This window comes from Polypterus senegalus, chromosome 12 (assembly GCF_016835505.1).
Source record: "Polypterus senegalus isolate Bchr_013 chromosome 12, ASM1683550v1, whole genome shotgun sequence".
Lineage (NCBI taxonomy): Eukaryota > Metazoa > Chordata > Cladistia > Polypteriformes > Polypteridae > Polypterus > Polypterus senegalus.
In genome coordinates this window covers 1,280,362-1,305,975 of record NC_053165.1, presented here as the reverse complement: position 1 = coordinate 1,305,975, position 25,614 = coordinate 1,280,362, and the positions used below count along the sequence as shown (strand labels likewise).

Here is a 25,614-nt window from a genome sequence, read left to right as displayed (position 1 = left end):
ACCGCGACTTGCCTTCTGGGAGCCGCGGCCATTTTGCCAAGCACGAGGTAGTCAGTTGCGGCACCGCTGCAAGTTTCTCGGTGGGCGCCTGCAAAACATGATAAAAGACGGACGCCGGGCGGTTTACCTGCAGCCGCCTCCGCAATGGAATGCGGCACCCCGGACCGTCTAGGGAGTATGATGCGCCGGCAGTTGTCCGTGTCCCGGTCTTTCGCGGCCGGGCTTGTTTGGCCCGTATCAGCGCTCTGTCTTCCTCGCCCCGGTCAGGTAGGTCCAGGACTCCTCGTTGCCCGTCAGGCCCTGCAGCCAGCTGGGACTGACCTTCTTTTTCCGGTCTTTTCCCCATTACTCCGGATCGGACCAACGCTCACAGTTGTAGGTTCCTCTGTAGCGGGTGGTGTTTGCACCTCCGTAAAAAGATGTGGAACCCACCGAGGGTTGTCTGCCCACACAAAATTTATTTTAGCGCAGGTCCCCTGCCAACAGACGGCCAGAGAATCCTGCCGACTGCGCCAGTGTGGCAGTAGGGGCAGTAGTGCACCCTTGAACCCTCAGGTACGACTCCTGACACCAGGTAATAGTACAGGACCTTTTATTATTTTCTTCAGTGCACCAAGCACCTTCCACACTCTTCATAAACCACAAATAAACACACTCTAATCAACACACAATAACCTCTCCTCCTCGCCCAGACACTTTGCTCCTCTCCCACCCAGCACAGCTCAGTGTCTGGACTGAGGCAGCGTCCTTTTATAGCCCCTGACCCGGAGGTGTTCCTGTCCCAGGAGTCCACAGTTCCCTACTCCTTCCGGGTCAGGGCAATCAGTCCATTACTTCAACCCGGAGCACGCCATACCTTCCTGTCACATGACCGTGACGTACCCCCGGGTCATAAGGCACAACGGAGCCCATAAGTCCCCCCACAGCGACTCCTGGTGGCGCCAAGGTATCCAGCAGGGCTGTGTATAAACACCACAGAGTCCATAAGGCCCTGCTGGACCTCGGAGCACGATCCCGCTGTCTGGAGAGCTCCTCCTGTCGGCCTGGGGGTGCGGACCGGCCTCGGAAGCCGGCAGTCTTCCACACTGGTCATTAAACACATTGATCCATCTTTATTTTGGATACATTTTCCCTGTATAAGATGGTGGCACCCAGCATATGGTCTCCTAATTTTGACCTACAACAAACAAATCCCACTTTATTAACTTGCTCCTACCTATAATGGAAAAAATGAAGTTATAAATAGGACTTTTGGCTCATTCATTTTGACTTTGCTTCTGGTTTGCACATTGGCTTTGATGTTTTGTTTTGTATGACTCTGGTTTCAAGACACTTGCCTGCTTTTTAACTACATTTCTGCATTTCTCTTTAACACTTTAATCTACAATATCTTCTGGTTTTTCCTGTGTATGATAACACAAAAAGGTAAGCAGAACTGAACAACTACATAATAATACAAAATGTTTTCTTCCTTTTGGCCTACACATTTGATTTTATCAATTTATAATTATTGTTTATTTTTTTCATGCAGCTTTTGTTTTTTGGTCAGTTAATTGATGGATTTACCTCTCTGAGTTGCTGTCCTCATACATTTATTAGTACTATATATTTTTTGATTTGTGGTGTGAGATGTATATATGAGGATTTACTTCAGTGTTGTATATATATATATATATATATATATATATTGCAGCCCTTAGTAAGTTAGTAAGAAGGGTTAGAAAAAAATCACTGCTGAAGAATTGTCATCTTGCACTGAAAAAATGAAACATTTACAATAATTTCAAACAAAAGATTATCTGCAGAGCCAGAAATAATGCAAATGTATGTATCTAATCGAGAGATAAAGTTCTTACAAAAAGTGTCTTTTTGGAGTAGAAAGCATAAAACCTCCAGTGAGAGATACATGACAAAAACAAAGGAAAATAAACATTCAGGAAATGCACATATAATCTAAAAGAAAAGCAGAAGTATAAGAACAGAAGAAATTTGACAAACGAGAGGTGACCATTTAGTCCATCAAGCTTTTTCATTTGCTAATAGCTAAGCTTTCCCAATTTCTATTTTAGATTCTTCTTAAAGGTTGTCAAGTTATTTGCTTCAACCACATGTCTTGATAGTTTTTTTCCAGATTCCTACATAATAAAGTGGTTTTTGGCTTCCGTTTAAAATGCACTTCCCCTTAATTTTGACTAGTGTCCATGAGTATGTGATTCACCATTTAGTGGAAAGAATTCTGCTAAATCTACTTTGTCAGTGCCTTTGAGATGTTTGAAAACCTAGATTAGGTCTTCATTGCTTGAGACTAAGCAGGTTTAGTTCTCTGATTCTGTCAGGGTACATCATGTACTTAAGTCATGGGATGTAATTGGTTGCTCTCCTCTGTGCAGCTTCGAGTGCTGGTATGTCTTTCTTCTAGCATGGTGACCAGAATTGCACAAAATACTCCAGATTGGGTCTCACCAGTGCATTATGTAGTCGGAGAATAACGTCTCTTGATTTATATTCAGCAGCTTTTACATTGTAACCTAACACTTTATTTTCCTTTTAATCGCTTTTGCACATTGCTTAGATGAAGTACTTTTTGGAAGTTGATTCTTTTAGTACAGTCTCTCTGCTTTTGTATATGTAATTGATGTTCATTTTGTCCAAGTGTAGCACTTTGCACTTTTCCATTTTAAACTGCATTTACCAAGTGTTTACTCAGTTCTGAAGCTTATCCTAGTCTTTCTGAATTGTTTTTGCTGTTTCCTTAAAGTCGGCTATTGCTCCAATTTTAGTACTATCAGCAAATTTTAGAAGTTTGTTAACTATACTGAAATTTATGTCATTAATGTAAATCAGAAAAAGGTTACGGACCAAACTCATGACCCCACTCCACATAAAGCCTTCTACTCTCATCTGTACTCTTTGTCTCCTGCCAGTTCACCAACTTGAGAACCAATTTTGTAGTTTAGCTGTGATGCCTACAGCTTTTAGTTTTACAATTAATCTTTGGAATAGAACTGAGTAACAGGATTTTTGTAAAGCCTAAGTAAATTAGCTTGTATGCTTTGCTTTTGTCAACTATTTCAGCCTGTTCAGAAAATGTAAAAGAATGGTTCGACACAATCTACCTCTCATAAATCCATGCTGGCTGTCATTTAGTGTGTTATTTTCATATGGGCACTTATAGGTGCATATACAGTAGGTCTTGAGTTTATAACTGAGGGGGAAGTGATTGAGCAATTGATAATAATTGGGTCACAATTGGGAATAATGACAGAGGAATAAAGAATGGTGTACATCAATCTGTGGTGTTGTTTATATAATAACAGAGGATCAGCCATTGTTAAGGGAGCTCATAATGTAATCATGTTACAGCTTGGAGGATGGCTTCATTAGACTTGGGAAGTTTTTTTTTTTTACAAAGGACTTCAAGCTCTTATAGATTAACTGAAGACTAATGGTTTATTATACAGTATATACAGTATTATACACACATATGCACACTCAAAGGCACCTTGCAAAAGTAGAACTGGACAATATACCCTTTTGCACACAGAGCAGCCTGATTTATTCAAGGCATAAATTCAGCAAGATTCAAGAAATGTTTCTTATGGATTGTCATCCATGCTAACATATAGCTGGTACAGATTTTTGGCCAAACATTCATGCTTTAAACTCATGTTCTACTTCATCCCAGACATGACCTATTAGGATGAGATCTGGGGACTGTACAAGCCATTGGAAAATAGAGTGATTGGAAAAAACAAATAAATATATTAATGGAACCAGTTTGAAGTGATGTATTCTCTTGTTTTATGGCATACCATCCTGCTGGAAGAACCCATTAGAAAAAGGATACACTGTGGCTGCAAATATATGTTCATGGTCATCAACAGTGCCTAGGCACATTGTGCCATTCAAAAGGTGCAGAAATGGTAATAAGAGGCCAATAAAACATTCCCCACACCATTTACACTACCACCTCTAGCCTCTAATGTTGACACAAGGTTGGATGTATCCTTAGATATTCACTGTTGGAGACAAATTCTGATCCTACCATCTGCACAACACAGCAGAAATCAATAGTCTATGACAGTGTGGGTCGGCTCCTGTTTTGGAAGCCTCTTAAACCCAACACCATTGATAACGTAACCAGATAAGCTGGCCAACCAGGACACAACATGAAGCAAGGGGTAGGTGCATAAAGTGCAAAAGTGCTTTTATTAAAAACAAGTCAAAACAGTGTTCAGTGCAAGAGTGCAGTGCAAATCTGTAATAAATAATCCATGAAAAAGAACAGTGTCTATGTGGAGGTTTAAATCAGTGAAATAATCCATTAAAACAAGGTTAAATCATGGCAGGAAACTATCCTTCAAAACTTGAGCTCTGGTGCACTTCTTAATGTTGATGTTTGCTTAGCTTAACTGTACCAGGTCTTTGCAGCCAAGGAGGCGCCTAATCTGCAGTACAGCCAAAATTTCATGCTGATCCTAAGCTCAGGCCCATGTAGCCCTTTCTGCCTCACCGCAGGGTACCACACCAAGCCTCCGACTCCCACTGCCAGGCTTGTGTTCCTATTGGTCAAAATTTAACATCTTATTAAAGAAAGAAACATCCTCTAACAGGACAAATCAGTTATCAAGCAGGAGAAAAGCTGTTCATTGTGTCTTTTAATCACTCCTCTGCAAAATGCCTTAGAGGGAGCATTCATCAAAAACAGTCCGTTACAGCCTGGTCAGAAAGATCAGAGAAACAAAGAATAGAGGTTAATTTTATTAAGTGTTGAATTTACATACAGTGTCAATCAATGCATACATTGGTTTACCCCCAAATGATTTATATAAAATAAAAGTCTGTTATATTCTGCTTCTTCTTATACCTTTTGAGACGAGCTAACATCCTTGAAATTTCTATGCATATAACAACTGTCCATTCTCATTTATAGGACATCTGCCGATTTCTTAGTCATCTCTTAGGCATCCTTCGGTACATTTTGTATATTACATCAACCTTCTTCTGGTACATTATTTACTTGACCATCTCAGTATTTTTCAGTGTACATTTTGTTGTTCACTTGACTTTTATCTTGTTTCCTGGTGTGCCTGAACAGGTTTCTGACATTTATTAAGCCTTTATGCTATTTCTTTAAGGTGAATACTATGTTACCCTAAAATTATTCTTCCACACATGGCACCACCTGCAGGATACCTTTCTGAGCCTCTGAATCCCCTGCAGCTATGCTGCCTCTCTTCGGTGAGTCACTCCATCTGAGCAGTGTGCATTGGTCATGTCATCTTCTAGGTCTCTCTAGGTTTTTTACAAAAACTACAAGGGTGAACAACATACTGCTCCGCACACAGCCAAACTACCAATGTGTCTGTAAGTAGAGAAAGCAGCCTAGATGTAAGCAACTACAATATTATAATAGTTAAATAGCAAGAGGTCATTGACATCAACAGCAGTTATACTGTATATGATAAGTGTTGCTTTTTATACTGACCATATAATGTCCTTCTTGTGAGAAAGTTCTGGCTGTTTTGTTTGTGTGCTCTACACCCAAACAGCACACTGCAATATATAAGTCTCACTAAAATACACTTCCTTTCTACTTCACTTACTACATGAATAATATGTCACTATTCTTCCCAATACTTGTGTTATTAAAGATGTCAGTACAGGAAGCCTTATTTTTACAGATACTCTGTATACATGTTTTCATCATACATATGACCGCAGTCCTCAGGTCAGAATGTGGGCCTGCAAAGAAGAGTTCCATAACCCGTTTTACCTCGGTCTGTCAGAGGTTCTTTGTTATTTGTAATACTTTATTTGATATAGTTGTCCAAATTTGATATGGAGGTTGGGAGGATGGCCTGGGGTTTAGGTGATAAAAATATTTTTGTAATTTCCCAAATAGTTTTCATTCTTTTTATTCTAAAATTGGCTAAACATTAAAATGGTTTTTAATAGCATCCCTATTAGACAATGTGTGTTACATCCTTTTTTGATTTGTACCTAACACCATAACACTTTTTATAGATTATAATTTAAATATTTTTTTTACTGAATTCATAAGTACTAAACAAAAAAAAAAGACGAGTAATGATGTCATCAAGTGTATTTTGTAGAATGTAACTGCCAGCATTTAATGTTTTGTTTTAGATTTTTTGTCAAAATATTTTATTCTTCAAAAGTATAATAGTTTATACATTTAGTTTATCAAATGTTTTTTGTTCTCATTTTAAAATTTCTTATTTGTAGATGTCTATAGTGCTATGATATAATTGTACCACACTGTTTAACTTCAATGTAAATGTGTGTTTGGTAGCCAAAGAAACAGCTTGTTCTCAAATAGCTTAGCAGCACAGGGACTCGTGCTCCTTGGTTTGAATCCTGCGCCTTGTCGTTGTCTGTTTGGAGTTTGCATGTTTGACTTTTAATGGGTCTGGGTTTTTTTTTTCCCTTTCTCCTTTTCCTCCCACCCCCCAAAAGACCAATATATTAGGTTAATTGGCAATTCTAAGTTGGCCTAGTGTTGCTATGGGTGTTTGTTTAACTGCCCTGTGTTTCTGCCTTACATCTGATCCTGCTATGATTGACTCCGAATCAGATTATCTGAGTCTGAGAAAGTTCTGTTCTGTTTATTTCTAGGTAATTGACGCTTTATCCTCCATGAGATGATGATGCATATGAAGGGCACGGAGTAAACACAAACTTCATTTACTCAGCAAAACAGTAAGTGTTTAAACTTTATTGCTACTTGTTATATATATTACAATTTTACATGTGAACCATTCTCAGAACAAAAATGCTGCATACTATAAATGCATGTTAGAGAATTTTGTATCACTTTCCATGAAAATAACTTGAGATTTTTGTATGTGACATAGTATGGCTTTTATAGTGTATGCATTATTATAAGATTATTCTAGCATCTCATATCATAGTGCATTCACTCCTTTATTTGTTCTGTATTTTTAAAATAATGAATAATAAAGGTAGCTTTAAAAAGAAAAAACTTAAAATCAAAAACGTTATTTTTGCATCCTTTATTGCAATCCTAAAGAGACATTAGTGAAGCTGCTACCTTTATACGTCACTTAATTAACTGAATGAAACCTTCCTTATGTGCAGTTTAAGTTTCACTTCAGTTCAGGTTAAACCTCTGGAAAGCCCCACAGATGAACAAAAACAACATTCAGTCAAGAGGAGGAAATATCAAAATTTACTAAGAACTGAATATAGTCCAAAGCACACGGAATTCCATTGTACAGAAATTGTGAAAATAAAATCTGTAGAACTGGGCATCCTGTAAAACTTAGCATAGTTGGGTTAATCTTCATCAAGGGAACTGTTACAGATTTCCAGAGCAACAAAGCACTCAGTTATCAACAAATCTAATCTATGGGAGAGTGGTAAACTATGGTATTATATAAAAATTATTATATCCAGTCTTTACTATACAAGCAAAGTGGTGGCACAAACATGGCCTTGACAAGGCATAGTAAGTCACGGCCTGCAAGACAAAATGGACTGAGCAAAGCACACTAAACTACTAAAACAAAGCCTATTGCTGTCTAAAAGAAATCTGGAAATGGAAAGGAAAATAATTTTACAGCAGGACATTGACTATAAATATACAGCCAAAGCTGTAAGGTTGTTATACTGATGATGTAAATAAAACTGTGCAAAAATTTAAGCCATCAACCTTATAAAACCTATAGCTGTAATTTTGTGAATGTATTAAATATTGATAGTGTAAAGGTAAATGTTTAAGCAGTCTTATGTTTCCTGTGTATAATTATTACGTTATGCACTAATAAATTTCTTTTTGTGTAGATTCATTCAAGTTTATATCATAATACAGTACGATGAATTGTGGAGGTCCTAGTATAGATTATACTTGTTCTAATCACTATATTATTAGCATGTGGTGTAAATTCCTTAAGTGTTTACACTAAATAAGCCAACATAGTGACTAAAGTTGCGCTTAGACAGTGTTGTGTACATTCCAAGTAAAAAAATGTCTAGAATGACTAGAAATGCTGGTGGGTTTTTTGTTACTCGACATGCCTGGGCAAAATGTCTAATTTATATCATCCCTCCAGAGAATGACCTTACATTTCCCCTAAGGTCCTATAGGGACCTACAATTATGTTGAATGCTATACAAAAGGACATGCTTTACACCTTCCGAAGTTCTTATATGCGCTATGACAGGGGTAGGCAATGTCGGTCCTGGAGAGACACAGTGGCTGCAGGTTTTCGTTCCAACCCAACTGCTTAATTAGAAACCAATCCTTACCAGTCTCGCACCTCATTTAATGTTATGGCTTGTTAGTCTGCAATGTTAGGTTCTTATATCATAGATTTTTTCCTTTCCAAGGATATCCTCGTAATGATTTGAAGTCTAAAACAGAACATTTTCAGTCTGTCAAATTGTTCTGTTAAGTGTTTTATTAAACCAAATAGTGCATGATGAATCCACACAGGTGTGAATGGAAACAAGTTAGACAGAGAACTGCTGGCTCCTTTGTCATTTGCATCTTATTGCTTATAAGGAGCCATTAAAAACAGCAAATGCAGCTGTTTAAGACTGAAATAAGCAATTAAGTGCGGGGAACCTTAACAAGCAAGACCACTAAAATGAAGCATCAAAAAGTCACTTCAGCAATAAGTACTTCGTCAGCAATAGTTGACCTCTCATTAAGAAACAAGGTTGGTACGAAAACCTATAGCCACTGCAAACCTCTAGGACCGACATTGCCCAGCCCTGCGCTGTGACGTTGCATCCTCCATTCACATGCGGTTACCAGGCAGCAAGGAAGACTGTGACAATAGATTCAAGTTTTAATTGCTTATTGTGTCCAGTACATTTTAAGTACTTCTTATATTTGCCATCTTAAAGAGCTAAGTGAAAATGTATATACACAAAATCTAGAAATAAAAATCCACCCTTTCAGAATCTTTTTATTGTTTTCAGGCCATTGGGAGACAAAACTATCCTTGCAATACCAGATATAAAGGGTTAACCTTAAGTTAGTGATCTATCATAAGGTAATCTCACACCTACACCGATACTCACTCAAATTAGAACACTTTAGAGTTGTAAGTTAAACTCACATGCATATATGGTAGTACACCAGGGAACCCAGAGAAATTCTGTAAGTAAATGGGAACAATGTGCAAACTCCAAGCAGGCCAACTAGAAATTGTACCTGGGACTGTGAGCCAGGAGTGCTACTGAGTCACCACAGTCACGTGTTAATATATAAAATAAGTTTGTATGTTCATATAATCAGGCTTACATTAATGTGCCTGACATTCGTGTTTTGTAAACATTACCTAATTATCCTGATTCAGTTACTGTCATGTTGTTCTAAATAATTAATTTTCTTCCATTGCTGTAAAATACATCCTGCCAGACCATTGTTATTCTGAAAAAGTAACTTTCCTTTTCCCTGCTTTAAAATTTTTCATACATGTAAAAATATTACAAAAGGATTAATAGTATGTTGAACCACAATGACCAAGGCATGAAGAGTATTAAACATGAGATGATATGACAGGAATCATATTATTACATGTTACATATCATGTAGCTATGGTCATTCTCTGTTAATATTGAGTTTATGTATGTTACAAATGTCATGTGTGTAGTTTTTCATTAAAAGTAATTTTACCTTGAAAATATATTTGGTGTGGGCGGCACGGTGGTGCAGTGGTAGCGCTACTGCCTCGCAGTTAGGAGACCCGGGTTCGCTTCCCGGGTCCTCCATGCGTGGAGTTTGCATGTTCTCCCCGTGTCTGCGTGGGTTTCCTCCGGGCGCTCCGGTTTCCTCCCACAATCCAAAGACATGCAGGTTAGGTGGATTGGCGGTTATAAATTGGCCCTAGTCTGTGCTTGGTGTGTGGGTGTGTTTGTGTGTGTCCTGTGGTGGGTTGGCACCCTGCCCAGGATTGGTTCCTGCCTTGTGCCCTGTGTTGGCTGGGATTGGCTCCAGCAGACCCCCGTGACCCTGTATTCGGAATCAGCGGGTTAGAATATGGATGGATATATTTGGTGTTAGTGTTTACTGTATGTCAGGGGTTTTTTATCTACTCCATATTTTTTAGTACATGTATATAGAGGCAGGAATTTTTGTTTATTTAGGAATAGGTAACGCTCTCCTAAAAACTCCAATTGGAGTGTCATGTGAATGGTATTACATTCTTCAAATTCTCTAAAGGATTATACTTGCTTTGTATACATGTACAGACAAATATTTTCATATATGAACATCTGGGACCAAAAAGATCAGTTATAGTGTATTTGAAGAAGAAGTATGGTTTTCAAAATATGTGTCATGTCAGCCAGTTTAATTGAAATTGCCTAACTCTTTGGCTTATATTTATCACATACAATGTGAACTGCTATATATATACATCTTCAGACAGCTTTACATTTCATTTTATGACTTTTTAAAGTATTTTTTTAGGTAGAAATATATTAATTTATGTCTTCTTGCCTTAAGCTTAAAGTCAGAAGCCATGACACAGCATGTGGAAGAGGAGTTTGGACAAAGCCTGGAAAATGCAAAAGCCTGGATGCAAGCCGTCCAAGAGAGGTTGAGAGTTAATGACAATACACGTGGTCCAAAAGAACAGCTAGAAGCTAGGCTAAGACAAACAAAGGTAACACATTAACCGAAAGAATTCTGTTAGGTTATTCAATTTAGTATTTTATCTGTGTTGCTTCTTTTTTGTATTGCAGTCAGTGTATACTGTATTTTAGTCAGATGCATTTTATTATTGTAAGTCAAGTAAAATACATCATGACATAACTAATGATGAAACCTGATATTTCCTTTTTTGCATGAAATATTTTTTGTTATTTTGTGTCATCTCATCCTCTGGGTTATGTATCACATGAAAATATGAATTAGCTTAATTGACCACACAGCAATGGAAAAGAAGCAGCAATGTTAGAAAAGCAGGAACTGGCCTTTTGTTTGGGTATAAGAAGGGATGTATCGATAACTGTTTTTTTTCTCAGGGTTACATCTACCAGTTCCTGTACTATCAGTATTTTTTAACTATGATTTAAATGAGCACAGACTACTTAAATATATATATATATATTTTTTTTTTTAATGTTTTAACCTTTTGCGAATTACCTTAAGAAACAAATTACCTGAACGTCACATATACTATTTTGGAGTGTTTCAAATTAAACTATAGCTTGGTACTGTGTATATATATATAAACAGAACTTTGTACTGCACTTTATATTGCAATTACATTTCAAAGAAGTTTAGTCTGTACATGTGTATGAAATGAAGAAGAGCACTTGTAAGAAAATCTAAACAAAGTACACAGCAGCCTTAAGGATTTCAGCTTGTAATTATTATTGTTCAAAATAAGCCTATTATTAATAGCAAAGCATGTTGTACTCCCCTCCACTGGAATGAGATTAAAAGTGATGGGAGCAGATTTCATATCTTTATTACAAGAAGTTCACAGGTGGCGCAGCTCTGCTGCATCATAGTAAGGAGATCATGGTTTCGTGTCCCGGGTCCTCCCTGTGAGAAAAGTGCCATATAAATGTAATGAATAAAAATAATAATATGAATGCAATAGGGCTGCTCTGTCTTTTATTCAGATTGTGTTTAAAAATAGTTTTCATGTTCATAAACTCAGTAGAAAACCTTGCATACAAAAATTAAGCTCTCAGTTTTTCTACTAAGTGTGTCATTGATTTGTTTGCAGCTCTCTACTAGATTTCAACATATGCAGACATTGTTTTTTCAAGCCAAAATCCAAATTAACAGCACAGCAGTTGCAGTGGTTACAAAGTGGAATTATTATTGTGTACTTCTAGCATACTAGGTTCATCAACTGCAAAGTGCCTCATACTTATAATAATTAAAACAATCTGAAATATTAGCTGACAATGTAGTTCGTAGTTATCATTACCAAGTAAAATTTAAGACCACACAAACTTCAGTGGAGAGAAAAGCTTATATTTTTACACATAAAGTTCAGTAGCAGACTAAATGCTTTTGAACTAATTTGATGTTAGTATTGTCTGCATGGAAACAGCATATATGAAGAAGCAAATTTAAAAAACTAAAATAACTATTAATGTGTTATCTCTAAATAGCAAAGCAAGACACCAATGAACAAGCTAAAGTAAAATTTCTTGGGCTTATGCCACACACCATGCTGAAAAAGAGAAACTAGTCTTTTTGGAAAAAATAGTCCATTAAAAGGCAAACATCAGAACTTATTCACACCAAGCTACTTTAAAGACACAAATTAAAGTAATGCATACGTCATTGGGAGGTGAAACCAGCACAGACATATAGAGAAAGTGTGCCTCTTCAGCACAATACAGTAGTAACAAGGCCATGATTCAGACCTAAGCCCCTAGGACAGTGTATCAGCAGCACTAACCACTGTGCCACCATGCTGTTCATTAAAACATAAGTCTATTAATAATTAGGGAAATGCTAACGTCAAATGCTGTATATAGCATAGTTCTGTTTAAGTAATTATTAATGTTTCTTGTTGCCTAAGGTAACAGTCAATCTTTTTTAAACATTTGTAGGAAATCTATGAGTCTGAAACTGAGGGAATGATGAAGATGGAGATTGTGTACAAGGCAGGAAAAGAACTCCAGGAGAACGGCAATGAAGACAAACGGCATGAGACCATCTGCAAGCTGAAGAACATCAAAGAGCATTGGGAAGAAACAAGAACATACATAATTCACTGTCACAGGTGTGAGAAACTGCGTATGTAAAGTGGTACTACTACTCCTGTTTATATTGCTTAAAATGGAATGACATGAATTTGTATGATATTTATTCTTTATTAACTAAGGCATATCCTTGTAGATAAAGTTAAATAAAGATCATGCTGGTATTATAGAATAAATCCTACTAACCTCTATTTTCCTCTGGGCCTTGCAGTCGCATTGAGTGGGTGTGGCTTCACTGGAATGAGTATTTGAAAGCCTATGAAGAATTTAGCTTATGGCTAGCAAAGATGAATCTGGAGTTGGAGCCCAACCTGCAGCTCCAATTGGGCTTAAAAGAGAAATGCTGGCAGCTGGACCACCATCACGTTTTGCTGAAGGTTATCCATAATCACAATGATGTTCGTAACAGGCTGCTAGATGAAGCAGCTTGTCTCCACAGTATTACTGAAGACGCCAGTATGAACGATGAAGTGCAGAAGAAACTTGAGGCCAGTTATGAAGATATTAGGAGTAAAGCTCAGGTCTGGATCTCCCTGTTTATTCACAAAACTGTCATAAAGTTAAAAGAGATGCTTAGTTGCTTAGTTTTTTGTCAGAACTTTAAAGTCTTACATTTTTGTCCTTGATAGATATCACTGTAAAATAGGGTTAATCCTCGGCACCAAATGAGATCCACAATTTCTTATGTGTCAGTTCACATGATATTTTGATGTTTTGTTTTTTTTTTCCTGTCAGTCAATCAGTATGCAGCAACTTGTATGGCTTTTCACAGAGAGTACTTAAGCAAATTTAAAGAGCCAATAAATCAGATTATTTTTAAAACTCAGTTGTGCTAAATAATAAATACTGAATTTTGTTTCAGGAAAGAGTATTATTACTTCAAAAAATTGTAGAAGAACACAAAAGTTACCAGCAGAGAGTTGAAAAGTTCCAAAACTGGATATTGTCAAAAGCCGATGAAATGAACAAGTTCTTTGAAATGAAAGGCAGAATGGATGAGAAATTAATGAAACTGCAGGTATTGGAATGCACAGCAGAAACTGCTGATTAGGCCAAATGTAAGCAGTATCATGGCTCATGTAGTGTTTCATCTGATCTTTATTCTTTGCTGTATTTTAATTTTCAAAGCATGTACTTGGGAGTATCAACAATGAAGAGAAGACACTGCAGGATATTGAAAGAGTGGCGGCTGCCGTAAGAGAATACCTCTCCATTGGGAGCGGAGAGGATCAGCAAACGACTGGAGGAGTTGAGAATTTCCTGGGAAGAACTGCGACGCCTCTGCAAGATAGAGAAAGGAAGACTTGAGGCTGTCCTGCAGTCTGAATCAGAAAATACAAAAAAAGTTTCTAAGCTGAAGCTAGACATCGCAGCATTCAGAAAAAGAGTCCAGAAGTTAAACGATGGTTTAGAGGTTTCTGATCAGGAAAGAACACAAGAAGAAATGATCGTTTTGTTACAAAAAATACTGGTAGGTTTGCACTGATTTTTGTTTTTTATCCTATTGTAATTAATCAGAATGTCAATCTTCTTTTATAAAGTCAGACCATTACATGGCAGTTTACCAAGTGAACAAGTGTGTAATGCAAAGTAGTAGGTTAAAATGCAAGGTCATGTAACAGTATGAGCCGGTGGTATTGCAGAATCAGAATCTTTTTTTCTTGCTTATACTGTAGATGTGACAAAAGGGAACACTTAGCAAGCACCTTTCTTCTGATATCCTTTGTGATGTTAGACTAAGGTTCCATTTTAAGGCAATTTCACTTTTAACTATTTTTGTTTTCCTCAAAAATGCATTCATACATTTCACAAATCCTTTGAACTTGTTTGTCAAAGTAATGATTTGGGTGGTAAAGGTTTTCCTGGCATCATCAGCTTCAAGTGAGGAGTTATTCATGGATTACAGAAAATTCTAGATAGACACTGAGAAAATATAAAAATTCTGCACAGACATCAGGCATCAGATCCAGTTTCACAGCACCATTCACCTTGCCACATGTAAAATTAGAAATCACTGTTTGCAATGTGATCCTATCAGCAATGGTTTCTGCTATGCCTGTGATGTTACTGAGTGAAACGTTCTCGGTGTACATTTTTAGTTCCCGTAGAGAAGCAGGCAGGGTTTAATATGGATGAATAAATGGATAAAATATCAAGGACTTTTGATGAATTCAAGTGCTGGACTTCAAAATCTGAAGTGAGCAGTGTCTTTGTGTGCATGACAGGCAGTATGATCATAAATACAGGATTTCCTTCAGGAAAAGCTAATTCAAATATCTCTTCATTTTACTATTTTACTACTAGTGGGAATATACAGTAGATATGATATTGTATCTGACCCCTGATTTTTCACATGTTAAGTTATGTTACATAATGGAGTATGTGAGCAAGGTAGGTAATACAGTACAGTGAACAGTAAGAGTAAAATGTTTTATGCTTATATATGAGCTCTCCTTTTTGTTCATGTTTGAGTGATATGTAGTTAACTGAACTTGCAGAATTGAAAATCAAAGCTGTTAACAATTTAGAAACCCTGCATTATTTTCTAAAATCAGACAAGTAACCACAATATTTTGTAAACATAGATATCATTTTATGCTAAACCTGTTGAACATACACAAGTCATCACTCCAGTTATGTAGGGGGAAAACTGCCATATTCTGAGATGGTCAAGCGTGTAGCATTTGACACTGTATTTTCTACTGCATTTGACTGTCATATTAATGCTTTTGTATCTCTTTAAATGATTTTATATCAACTTGTTTTTTCCAGCAAATAAGGGGTAATATTGCAGATGAAGAATCTACTGCTGAAAGGCTTAAGGCTCAGCTGAAGGAAGTTTTCCAGTTTTCCCAGGATGTGCAGGTCCAATCTGACGTTCTAGCAGCAGTAAAAGAATATCAGAGGTTATTTACATTTCAATTAACATTTCACATATGTGAACATTTATTTATGAATTAGTTTATCTAGAGGTTCACTTCTCAGTGTGATCTTAATAAATAACAAGAACTGTTGAACTTTTACACAATGCTAGAGTGATTAAACAGAATAAGATAATATGTGTGGGATTAAAAACTTTTTTATTTAGAAATATAAATTGCAGTATGTGATTAAACTATTTTTATGATTACTATTCATTTCAGGACAGTGTATTCAATGTTATTTTTATAAAGACACTTGCAACTGATAGAGCTCGCTGTTAAAGTCAGAATATAGAATCAATGTTTCAAAGTGACCTTTGCAGTTAAAATAATGATATTGTAAATAAGCAATAAAAAACATAATTAGTAATATTTTCTAAAAATAAATCTTGCATAATCCTTTCATAATAATGTGTAACTCTTCATATTTCCTTTAATTACATTTTTTTTTATACATTTTCAAATGACTAGTTGATTCTTCTTGACAAATAAAGTAAGAATGACTCATTAATTGATTGAATGGTTCAGTTAAATCTAATGTTTAACTTTCTGAATTCAAAAAATGATTATGGTGTGCATTCTTATAATTCTGTTTCCTTTTCTTCTGTTCACTTTACTGACTTGTTGTGGCGGTTTGTGTTCATGCAGTGTGAAGCGCAGGGCATTTACACTCTATGCAGAAATGGAGACAAGTCTGTGGTGGCTTTTCCAGGTCCCACTTCGTGATTTTTTACACTGGAAATCTGCAGTACTGACAACACTGTCTGTCCCTGAAGATCAGACATCATTCATTGAACATCTAAATAAAGTTAAGGTACCAAGCAATATTCTTGTTTTGTTTTTTTTTTTAATTTTCATGAATTAGATAGAATAAACTGAATGAGTGTTAGTATCGTACATAATTGGTACAGTATCCTATAAAAAGCTTCCTGCCATAGTTTGCCAATATTTTACAAGGTGGTAGAGCTTGAGTAGTTCTATTTATTGACATGTTCAGAGTGTTGCAGGAAATTTATGTGTATCAAGCAGGATATGTATATTTTCAAGGTCAGAATTCAGACAATTATGTTTCAGTAATGAATATTTGGTGCATTTAATGAATATATGGATGTGCATTTGTGTATATTAAAAGATTGCATGGTGAAATATCACTTGATACTGTACACATCTTTATTGCTATTTTATGTGTTATTGCAGTTGGGGGGTGTGCTGTGTTTTGTGCTGATTTGATTCCTCACAGTTGAAGACTTCTGAGTTCAAATCTAGGCCCAGACCTGTCTGTGTGCTTTTTATGCTTACTTCCCGTGTTTATGTGTGTATTCATCAGGGCACTTCTATTTCCTCATACTTCCCAAATTTGTTCTTGTTTCTCTATATTAATCTTGTATGAGTTATTACGGGTGTCTGTATGTCTATGTGCATGCGTGTACCCTGTAGTGGACTGGCACCTTGTTCAGGGTTGATTCCAATCTCATGGACAGTGATGCCAGGACAGACTGTGGCTTTGGAAGTGGATGAATGGGTTATAAAATGGATGATTTGTACTATCAAATTCTACCTGTTCTAAATAATAATTTTGCAATGTATTATTCTGTTCTCTAGCAAATTAATGTTTTAAAGGCGTATACAGTAATCCCTCCTCGATCGCGGGTTGCGTTCCAGACCCCCCCGCGATAGGTGAAAATCCGCGAAGTAGAAACCATATGTTTCTATGGTTTTTTTTATATATTTTAAGCCCTTATAAACTCTCCCACACTGTTTATAAATATTCCCCGCAGAGTTATACAGCATAATCCCTTTGTATTCTCTTAGATATTAGGTAAGATTCATTGAAATTATGTATATAAACACACTGTTTATATACATCCATCCATCCATCCATTTTCTAACCCGCTGAATCAGTAAAACCTAAATATTATTTTAAAGATATTGAGTGTCTCCGATAGCACATATGTTACAGCCATTACGATAGACATGCCACCAGCAATAAATACGTACAATACAAGAAAAATAGTATACAGTAAATGTGTGTACAGTGACACTAAACGCACGTACATGTACTAAGCACTGTAAGTAGAAAATTAATTATGGTTACTCACCAACAATGACACGATGACTTGTCCGATAACAATGAGTTTTATTTTACTGCACAACAAAGGAGAGAATTACAGCCCTTAAAGAAGCCACTTCAGGCGATTGTGTAGCACTGCCGTTGTTCTTCTTCAATGCAAATCCCTAAAGCAGATTCCATCCGGACTACTGCCTTATTACATCCACTTACAACTCGTTTTGCACCCTGGTTAACAGGACACTGCGGCCGTAGATCTTATATTCCTTTCCTACTTTTTAAATAAAAAGAATTGTAGCCTTCAACAAATCCAAAACGTTTACCTTTTCTGCAATCATTAACATCTTCCTTTGGCACTTGGGCACGGCCCCTGAAGCAGTAGCAGATCGTTTTGGAGCCATAATGAAGGGCTTGACTATGCACAAAGATAAACACAAAAGAGCACAACTCTTTACACAGCGAAACACGTTGATGCTGAATGAGCGAGACGAGACTTCCTGGTTAACACTGCATTCAGCAGGCAGGAACTTAACTGCGTGCTCTGATTGGTTAGCTTCTCAGTCATCCGCCAATAGCGTACCTTGTATGAAATCAACTGGGCAAACCAACTGAGGAAGCATGTACAAGGAAGTAAAAAGACACAATGTCCGCAGAACCTGCGAAGCAGCGAAGAATCCGCGTTATATATTTAGTTATGCTTTCATAAAAAATCCGCGATAGAGCGAAACCGCGAAAGTCAAAGCGCGATATAGCGAGGGATTACTATAGTGCAAGTCTGTCTCAGCATGGCTAAATTATTGCTGTTGTAAATGAAAGTGTGTAAGGATGGTATGGTGTATCAGGTAATATGGTCAATACTAGATTAAAAAAAGAAATGACTGTAGCGGTAATAAATCATTGTCAGAAAGTAATGTAGAGAAAACTAAACTGTGTTCTCTGTAATTGTTTACAATAGCAGTCTGTTAAACCTGATGCTAATCACTTTGACACATGTTCTGTTCTGTAGTTTTTGGTGCAACAGAGCTGTCATCTTAAGGACAGGCTTGGGTTCCTTTCTGAGAAACAGGATTTGCTCCGCAGCATCTTTGATAAGAATGACGTTGAAAGCCTGAGGTTACACACTGACAGGACCTTAAGAGAGAGGGAAGAACTTCATGCTCGCCTCCTCCAGTGCAAAGACCATCTGGAGGTAAACATATTTCTAGATGGAAAAAATGTTATCAGATTTAGTTATTTTTTAGTTTTGTTTTATCATATTTTCTGTAATGCTTCTCTGTGTGTCTCTGTTTCCATGTTAATAGTTTACTCTTTTATAGTTTTTAGAACTTTACATTTTGTTCCTTTGTTTTTAATGTTGTTTGCTGACATGTAAAATGTTTGCTCTTTCTACTCAGATCTGATTGCATTCTGCACAGTATTTTGAATTATGTTTTATGTCAAACTAATGGATATCCTCTTATTTTGTTACTTTAAACCTGTGTTTTGCTCAGCATAGATATGAATTATCTGCAGCTTAATTGTGCCTGTGATTGTATACCATTTTGCGAAGGTTTGTCTGATTATAAGCAAGCAACAGAAAGTTTTGCTATGTTTCAGAAAATGTGAAAATTATATTTTTCCCTTTTGCAATGCACTAGACTTCAGCATCAAAATCACAGGATTTCAAATTAATGTTCAAATCAATCCAGAAGAGCTTGTCTACTTTCAAGGACCGAATTGCATCTGAAGGGAATCTGCAACCAGATATACTGAGCAAAAAGGCTCAGAAAGAGCGGCTTCAGGTAATTTTATTTTTAAATTGTCAGGTGTTTAATGTGTACTTCGGAATCAAACATTAATTTGTGTTGGTTTTATTATTAATAATAATAATAATTCTTTACATTTATATAGTTCATTTCTCACTACTCAAAGCACACACCACAAAGGGAGGACTCAGTGCGGGAACCCGTGATCTCCTTACTGCGAGGCAGCAGCGCTGCCACTGTGCCACCTGTGTGGAGTTTTGATTTATGAGTAATAATTAAAGAGTCTATGTACCAACCTCAGAAAGAAAAAAAATTACACTGCAGAGAACAGACTAAAATTTGAATGATTTAATGGCCTTAATTTAGTGTTTATCTGTTTTCAAACCTTTTTTAAACCCAAAGCCAAGCATACCCTAGCACAGTAGTTATTGGTTTCAGGGACCCTGAAAAAACTCTGCTGCTTATTTACTGTATTCACATTTTTGCTAATTATCCCTTGTTGCAGTTAAGGACTACTACTCACTAGTAAAGAAAGACAAATGCATATTTTGCATATACAGTAATTGTAACTGTACTGTATTTGTTAATTTGTTCAGTGTTTTAGGCTTGTTAAGGTTATTGCACTATATAATTAGAACTGTAATTGTTTGTTAGTGGCAGGGTGGCACAGTGATTAGCACTGCTGCATTACATATCCTGGACCCTGGATTCAAAATCTAGCCCTGTTGCTTTCTGTGTGTGGTTTGCACATTCCACCTATGTGAGTTTCTCTCTGAGTATTCTCTTTGTACTCTTCCTTGCATTTTAGGTTAATTAGAGGTATAAATTTCATCCAGCCTGTCATCCAACTGCAGTCCAAGGTATTTATAGGTCTTGACCCACTCCACATCAGCCCCTTCAATGGATACAGGTCTCAGTGGTGGTCTAGACCTATGGTAGTCCACTACCTTCTCATTGGTTTTGGAAACGTTCAAGAGAAGTTGGCTTGACTGACACCATCCCACAAAGTTATTTACCAGACCTCTGTAATAATATAGATTATAGTTTTAATATGGATTTTTTTTATTCTTCCTTAACAATCAACCTGCTAGATTTTCTTTTTACAGTGGTAATTCAAATACTCAAGTCAATTGCTAAGCTCATGCTTGGCTGACAAATATGACATAAATGTACATAAGAATTAGCAACAAACAAACAAACAAATTAGACCAGATTGTCTGTTGTTAACATGCAATGGCTATGGTTAATTTGGTGACTGAGGCAGTGTGTTAACCAAAATGTATTGTATGTTTTCGGTTAAAGCATCATTGGAAACATTATTGCTTTTCTAAGTAAATTATGGTTGGCTCATTTAATGGTTACAGTAATTTAGATGTACAAAAATAAAAACAGAAATTCTTCTTTTACTAGGTGATCTACAAAGACTTAATAGACTTTGAGCCAAATATTCTCAAGATGGAAAGTTTTGTATCAGAATATCCATCCTACAAATGTCAGTTTGCTCAACTTTTAGCCGAATGGAAGACTCTCAATAATATCCTACAGGTAAAACTTTTGTTTTTCTGATTTTGCTGTCACACTGTTTAATAAAAAGTAAACCATAACAGATATAGTTCACTAATTTGTTTGATTAATTGATCTTTTGGAGTCCCAAATGCTCTTCAGATCATTGGAGTTGGTACTGAAGAACGATGCTTTATAGAAGGGTGTCTGATTTGATGTTGCTTGGATTGAAAGGATTTACATGCTAGATATAATATCACTAGCTGTTCAAACATACGGTATAATGCTTAACAACAATTTACTGTCTTAATCCAGTATGTATACATTTTCTAATAACAAATAAAAGAACAAAATATTTACATGAAAGTTATTATAATGGATGTAATTAGAAGACAGTTATGTGTTTAAGAAGCTGTGCTTTAAATAGAATAGTGGGACATAATGTCTGTCTACTTAAATTAAAATATTTAGAGTATGTCGACTATTAATGGATCTGGTTCCAAATATCACCACAGAATATAAGGACCTTAGCCACTACAGTTTTTAAGCTAGCTGTTTTTCTAAGTCATGAGATGCTATAAATGTTAGGTGCTTAGACAAGGTACTCGGCATTATTGGTGCCTCATGACATAAAGTAAGATTGCTGGGAGTTCATTTTGCAGTAGACTTCTCTTTGTAAATACCCACTGAATAAAAGTAGTATCAAATTTTTTGACACCTCCTTTTGCAGAAGTCTCTACAGGAATGTGAGAAATCAGTCAATGACCATGAACATTTCCGTGAGAGGTTGTTGAGCCTTCAGCAGTGGATGATGATAATACAGCAGAAACTAGAGCCCTATAAAAGTGTAAATGGTGACAGGAGTGCTGAAAATCGTGAGGCTGAATTAGAGGTCAGTTGTTTATTGATTGTCTTCTTCATATCATGTTTAAGTTAGATGTAATGGAACGCTCACTGTAGACCAGTGCTTCAACTCTTGCTATAAAATAGATTTGAATTAAACAATGCTTTTCAATGTCTTTTCCCTTTCACTTCATGTGAGTCATGTGACTCTCTCTTTAATTCATGTTTTATTTAAAAATGTGAGCTTGTTGCATCATTTTTTAAAAAGAAATAAGAAATCTAGTGAAATTTGAATTTCTAGCAAGTGCCATTTTAAATTGCTTTTTTAGAGTATTAAAATATATATCTAAAAAAAACCAAAAATAATGAGTTAAATAATACACAAATGTTTGATTTTAGGGTACATTTTAATTAATCTCTGTATCCCACTGACCATTTCACATAAAGTTAACAACACTTTGCAAATGCTTCTTTACACTGCTTTATGTTAATTGATGTTTCTTTGATATTTCTTAGGCTTAATAACATTTCCCTTGGGATGTACTAATTTTGCATTAGGATTTTGAATTATCTCAATAAATCTCACTTTTTTGGATTCTATTGTCTTAATGCAATGATTACCAGGGTGCATAGTCAAAATGTCACACTACGGGTCATTGACGCAAGTGCCTTCCAGTTGCCCAAGACTGTAGACACCCTGAGAGGATTTTTTGCAAGTGCTTTAATTAGAATTCCCGGTTACAAACTTCAGTTTAGATTTTTGACTTTGACTTTTTTGGTTTGTTTTGACTAACATGTACAACTCAAAGATGACGGAATTTCCGGTTATGTTGATTTCCAGCTGGAAGAGGTGGGTCCACGTGGGTGGATACCTACTACACGTAGTACAGAGTCATTCAAGTTGTGCAAGTTATTACACAAAGTAAAACCCATAAAGATTATGGAAGACTCTGCAAATTCTCCACAGACTGTGACATGTCCAAAATCAGTACCACTTATTCTGGAACTGTGGGGCATCAGTAGAAATCACTACACAACTGTATTGCCCAATTTGAACACAGAAGCGTGCACTTTCTGGTTTCTTGCAACTTTCTGGTGTGTTTCAACACATCATAATAGCATATACAGTACTTACATTAGCAGATATTCACCTACAGAATCTTTGGTTATCTCATGGCCTTTTTAATACCTTTCCAGATACAGTGGTAACTCTGGTCATGACCATAATTCATTCCAAAACTCTGGACACAACCCTATTTGGTTGCGACCCAAACGTAATTTTCCCCATAAGATTGTATGTAAATACAATTAATCTGTTCCAGACTGTATGAACTGTATGTAAATATATTTTTTAAGCACAAAAATAGTTAATTATACCATAGAATGCACAGTGTAATAGTAAACTAAATGTAAAAACATTGAATAACACTGAGAAAACCTTGAACAACAGAGAAAACTAACATTGTAAGAGTTCGCGCTAGACCCTTACAAACCACTCGCTGTAAACACTTTTTTATGAGTTTTAAGCACAGGGGAAAAAAAATTAAAAGCCACTTCTCTTGCAAAACTTTTCAAACCATCCTCTACTGGCTTTAAATTCCTCACCTTCGCCACTCGAAGAAGAATTTTATTTCAGCAAATCGCCATGTATCTTACTGGCTTTCTCACATATGATCGGCTTGCTTACGCTATCCCCTGCAATTTGCTTCTCGTTCAACCACACTAGCAACAGTTTTTACACCTCTTCCAGCACTTGAAGCCTCTGCTTGGTTAACACTGTAACTCCCTTTGCAACATCAGCTGCTTTGTTAGGCCCTGTATATTCAAACAAAAAAACATGGGAAACGGAGAATGGGAAATCATTGGTGCGTACAAACACGTATAGGGAAACTGGCCACCAGTGTATTTGTTCGCCACCAGAACGCATGGTCGTGAACAGATGCAAAATTTTGGCAAACATTTTGATCATAGTGTTTGTAAATGTTTGTGACCAGAGGTTCAACAGTATCTGCATAAATTAACGTTATCATCAGTCCAACACACTTATCAATTCATGTTGTATAAAAAGCAAGTAGTACTCAAAATAAAATAAAGTCAAAGTACAATGAGTGTTTCAAAATTGTGGGTAGAATAGTAAAACAATTGCAGATTTGTAACTTGAATAATGACACCAGCAGCTGTCAGTGAAACACCATGGCTTCATCAAGGCAGTCTTTTGTGACTACAGGTTCCACATGCAGAGCACAATCCAACTTTTCAAAAGACATTTTTACACTTGGTTCTGATAGCCTTTTGAAAAAACATTATGCAAAGCAAACACAGTAGTGCTGATGGAAACAACACCAAAGACAGGAAACATTAAATATAATCTTTACGTACAGAGTAGAGCTGATTACTCCTTTGCTAAGATAGTGCTAGGATATTGTGAAATGTCATTGACCCCCGAAAAGGCTCTGGAAAGAACCCTGACATTAATCTTTTATGTATTTTAAATTTCATCTTAGGAGTGGAGTCAGTAAAGACTTTGTTGGCACAGAGGTTGTTACTGTGTTGGATTATAGCCAGTTATTTTTACTTAGTTATAGTGCCCACTGCCCAGGCAGACTAGCTTCTCAGCCTATTGAATCTTAATAGAACAGAAAACATATTTTGTTATGTTGTATAGTTTTTATGTTTGTTTACTTATTTTTGTGATTTTAAGTGTAAGAGACATTACTGCTAAATTAATTAGGATTCTGACATTTAAATTTGTGCAATTGCCAATACAGTGTGTTTAGTGTTTTGTCTTTATTCTATACAGAAAATGCTGTCTGAATTTCCTGAAAAGGAGATGTACCTTCATGAGACTGATGTGCTGGGACTATCGGTGCTGGAAAATACATCTACTGAAGGACAAGTACACATACAAAGAGACCTGAAGGAACTGAAACAATCATGGGCTTCTCTACAAGCATTGATCTTGCATATCAATAGGCAGGTTTTTTTTTTTTTTTATCACAATAAATTGTTGTGAAGATTTGTATAAGTATTTTTTTTTTTGACTAGGACAGAAATGTCAGCTTTAAATATGAGGGTTGATCAAAGTATTGCAAGTCAGATCTGTTAAGGGAAACAGTAATACAACTAAGCAGCTTTTATTTTTTGTCATAAATCTCATGAATATTAGTACACTTGTCACAATGTTCATAAAGCTCTTTTGTGCCACTCTAATAAAACATTTTGTCCTAATTGCACAACCAGTCTATACAGTAGTTTCTGTAGTTAACTTACCATTTTTATTATTGGTAGAGAATATTCCACACAGGTAGCTATTCATTGTAGGGGAAAAAAGGGCAATCAAAAGGGCCTAGTCTTTAGAGTTAGGTAGGGAAGGTTTGGGATCTCTTCAAGTGCATGGATTTGTAGAGCAGCTTTTGTAATCCTTACAGTTTGACATTATCATAAAACAGAACTGGAATGGTCAACAGTTTTCTTTGCCATTTTTGCAAATGTTAAAACAGACGAGTATAAAGTTGATCCAGTTATATATTCCTTTAAGGCATGTAATCAGCATGAACTAAATCATCAGCATCTTAAGTTGGTTAAGATGCTTTTGCTGGCATGAGCTTGGACTTTAAATTTCTTTCATTGTGAATACCTGTTGATAATTACGAACTTATTCTTACTTTTCTCCTACTCTGAGTGTGTTTGTTCGCTTTTATCTTTGGAATATTGGATGTGGTGATGCTTCATTTCAGAAATTAGACCTTGCTTATGTTTAAATGTTCATGAAGAACTGATTCACCTGTCACATAACCAATTCTTA

The 25,614-nt window shown here is 36.3% G+C and overlaps 1 protein-coding gene across 1 annotated transcript in view; it reads left to right on the top strand.

The window, feature by feature from the left end:
* The window catches only part of syne3 (spectrin repeat containing, nuclear envelope family member 3), a 63,684-nt gene that overhangs the window by 21,653 nt on the left and 16,417 nt on the right, over positions 1–25,614 (top strand). The window contains 14 exon segments of the mRNA XM_039773382.1: positions 6,640–6,723; positions 10,502–10,661; positions 12,577–12,749; positions 12,941–13,250; positions 13,592–13,747; positions 13,858–13,925; positions 13,927–14,200; positions 15,502–15,635; positions 16,299–16,464; positions 18,725–18,907; positions 19,356–19,499; positions 20,874–21,008; positions 21,697–21,858; positions 24,610–24,782. Of these exon segments, the coding sequence (XP_039629316.1) occupies positions 10,518–10,661; positions 12,577–12,749; positions 12,941–13,250; positions 13,592–13,747; positions 13,858–13,925; positions 13,927–14,200; positions 15,502–15,635; positions 16,299–16,464; positions 18,725–18,907; positions 19,356–19,499; positions 20,874–21,008; positions 21,697–21,858; positions 24,610–24,782 (2,222 nt within the window). The 5' untranslated portion in view covers positions 6,640–6,723; positions 10,502–10,517.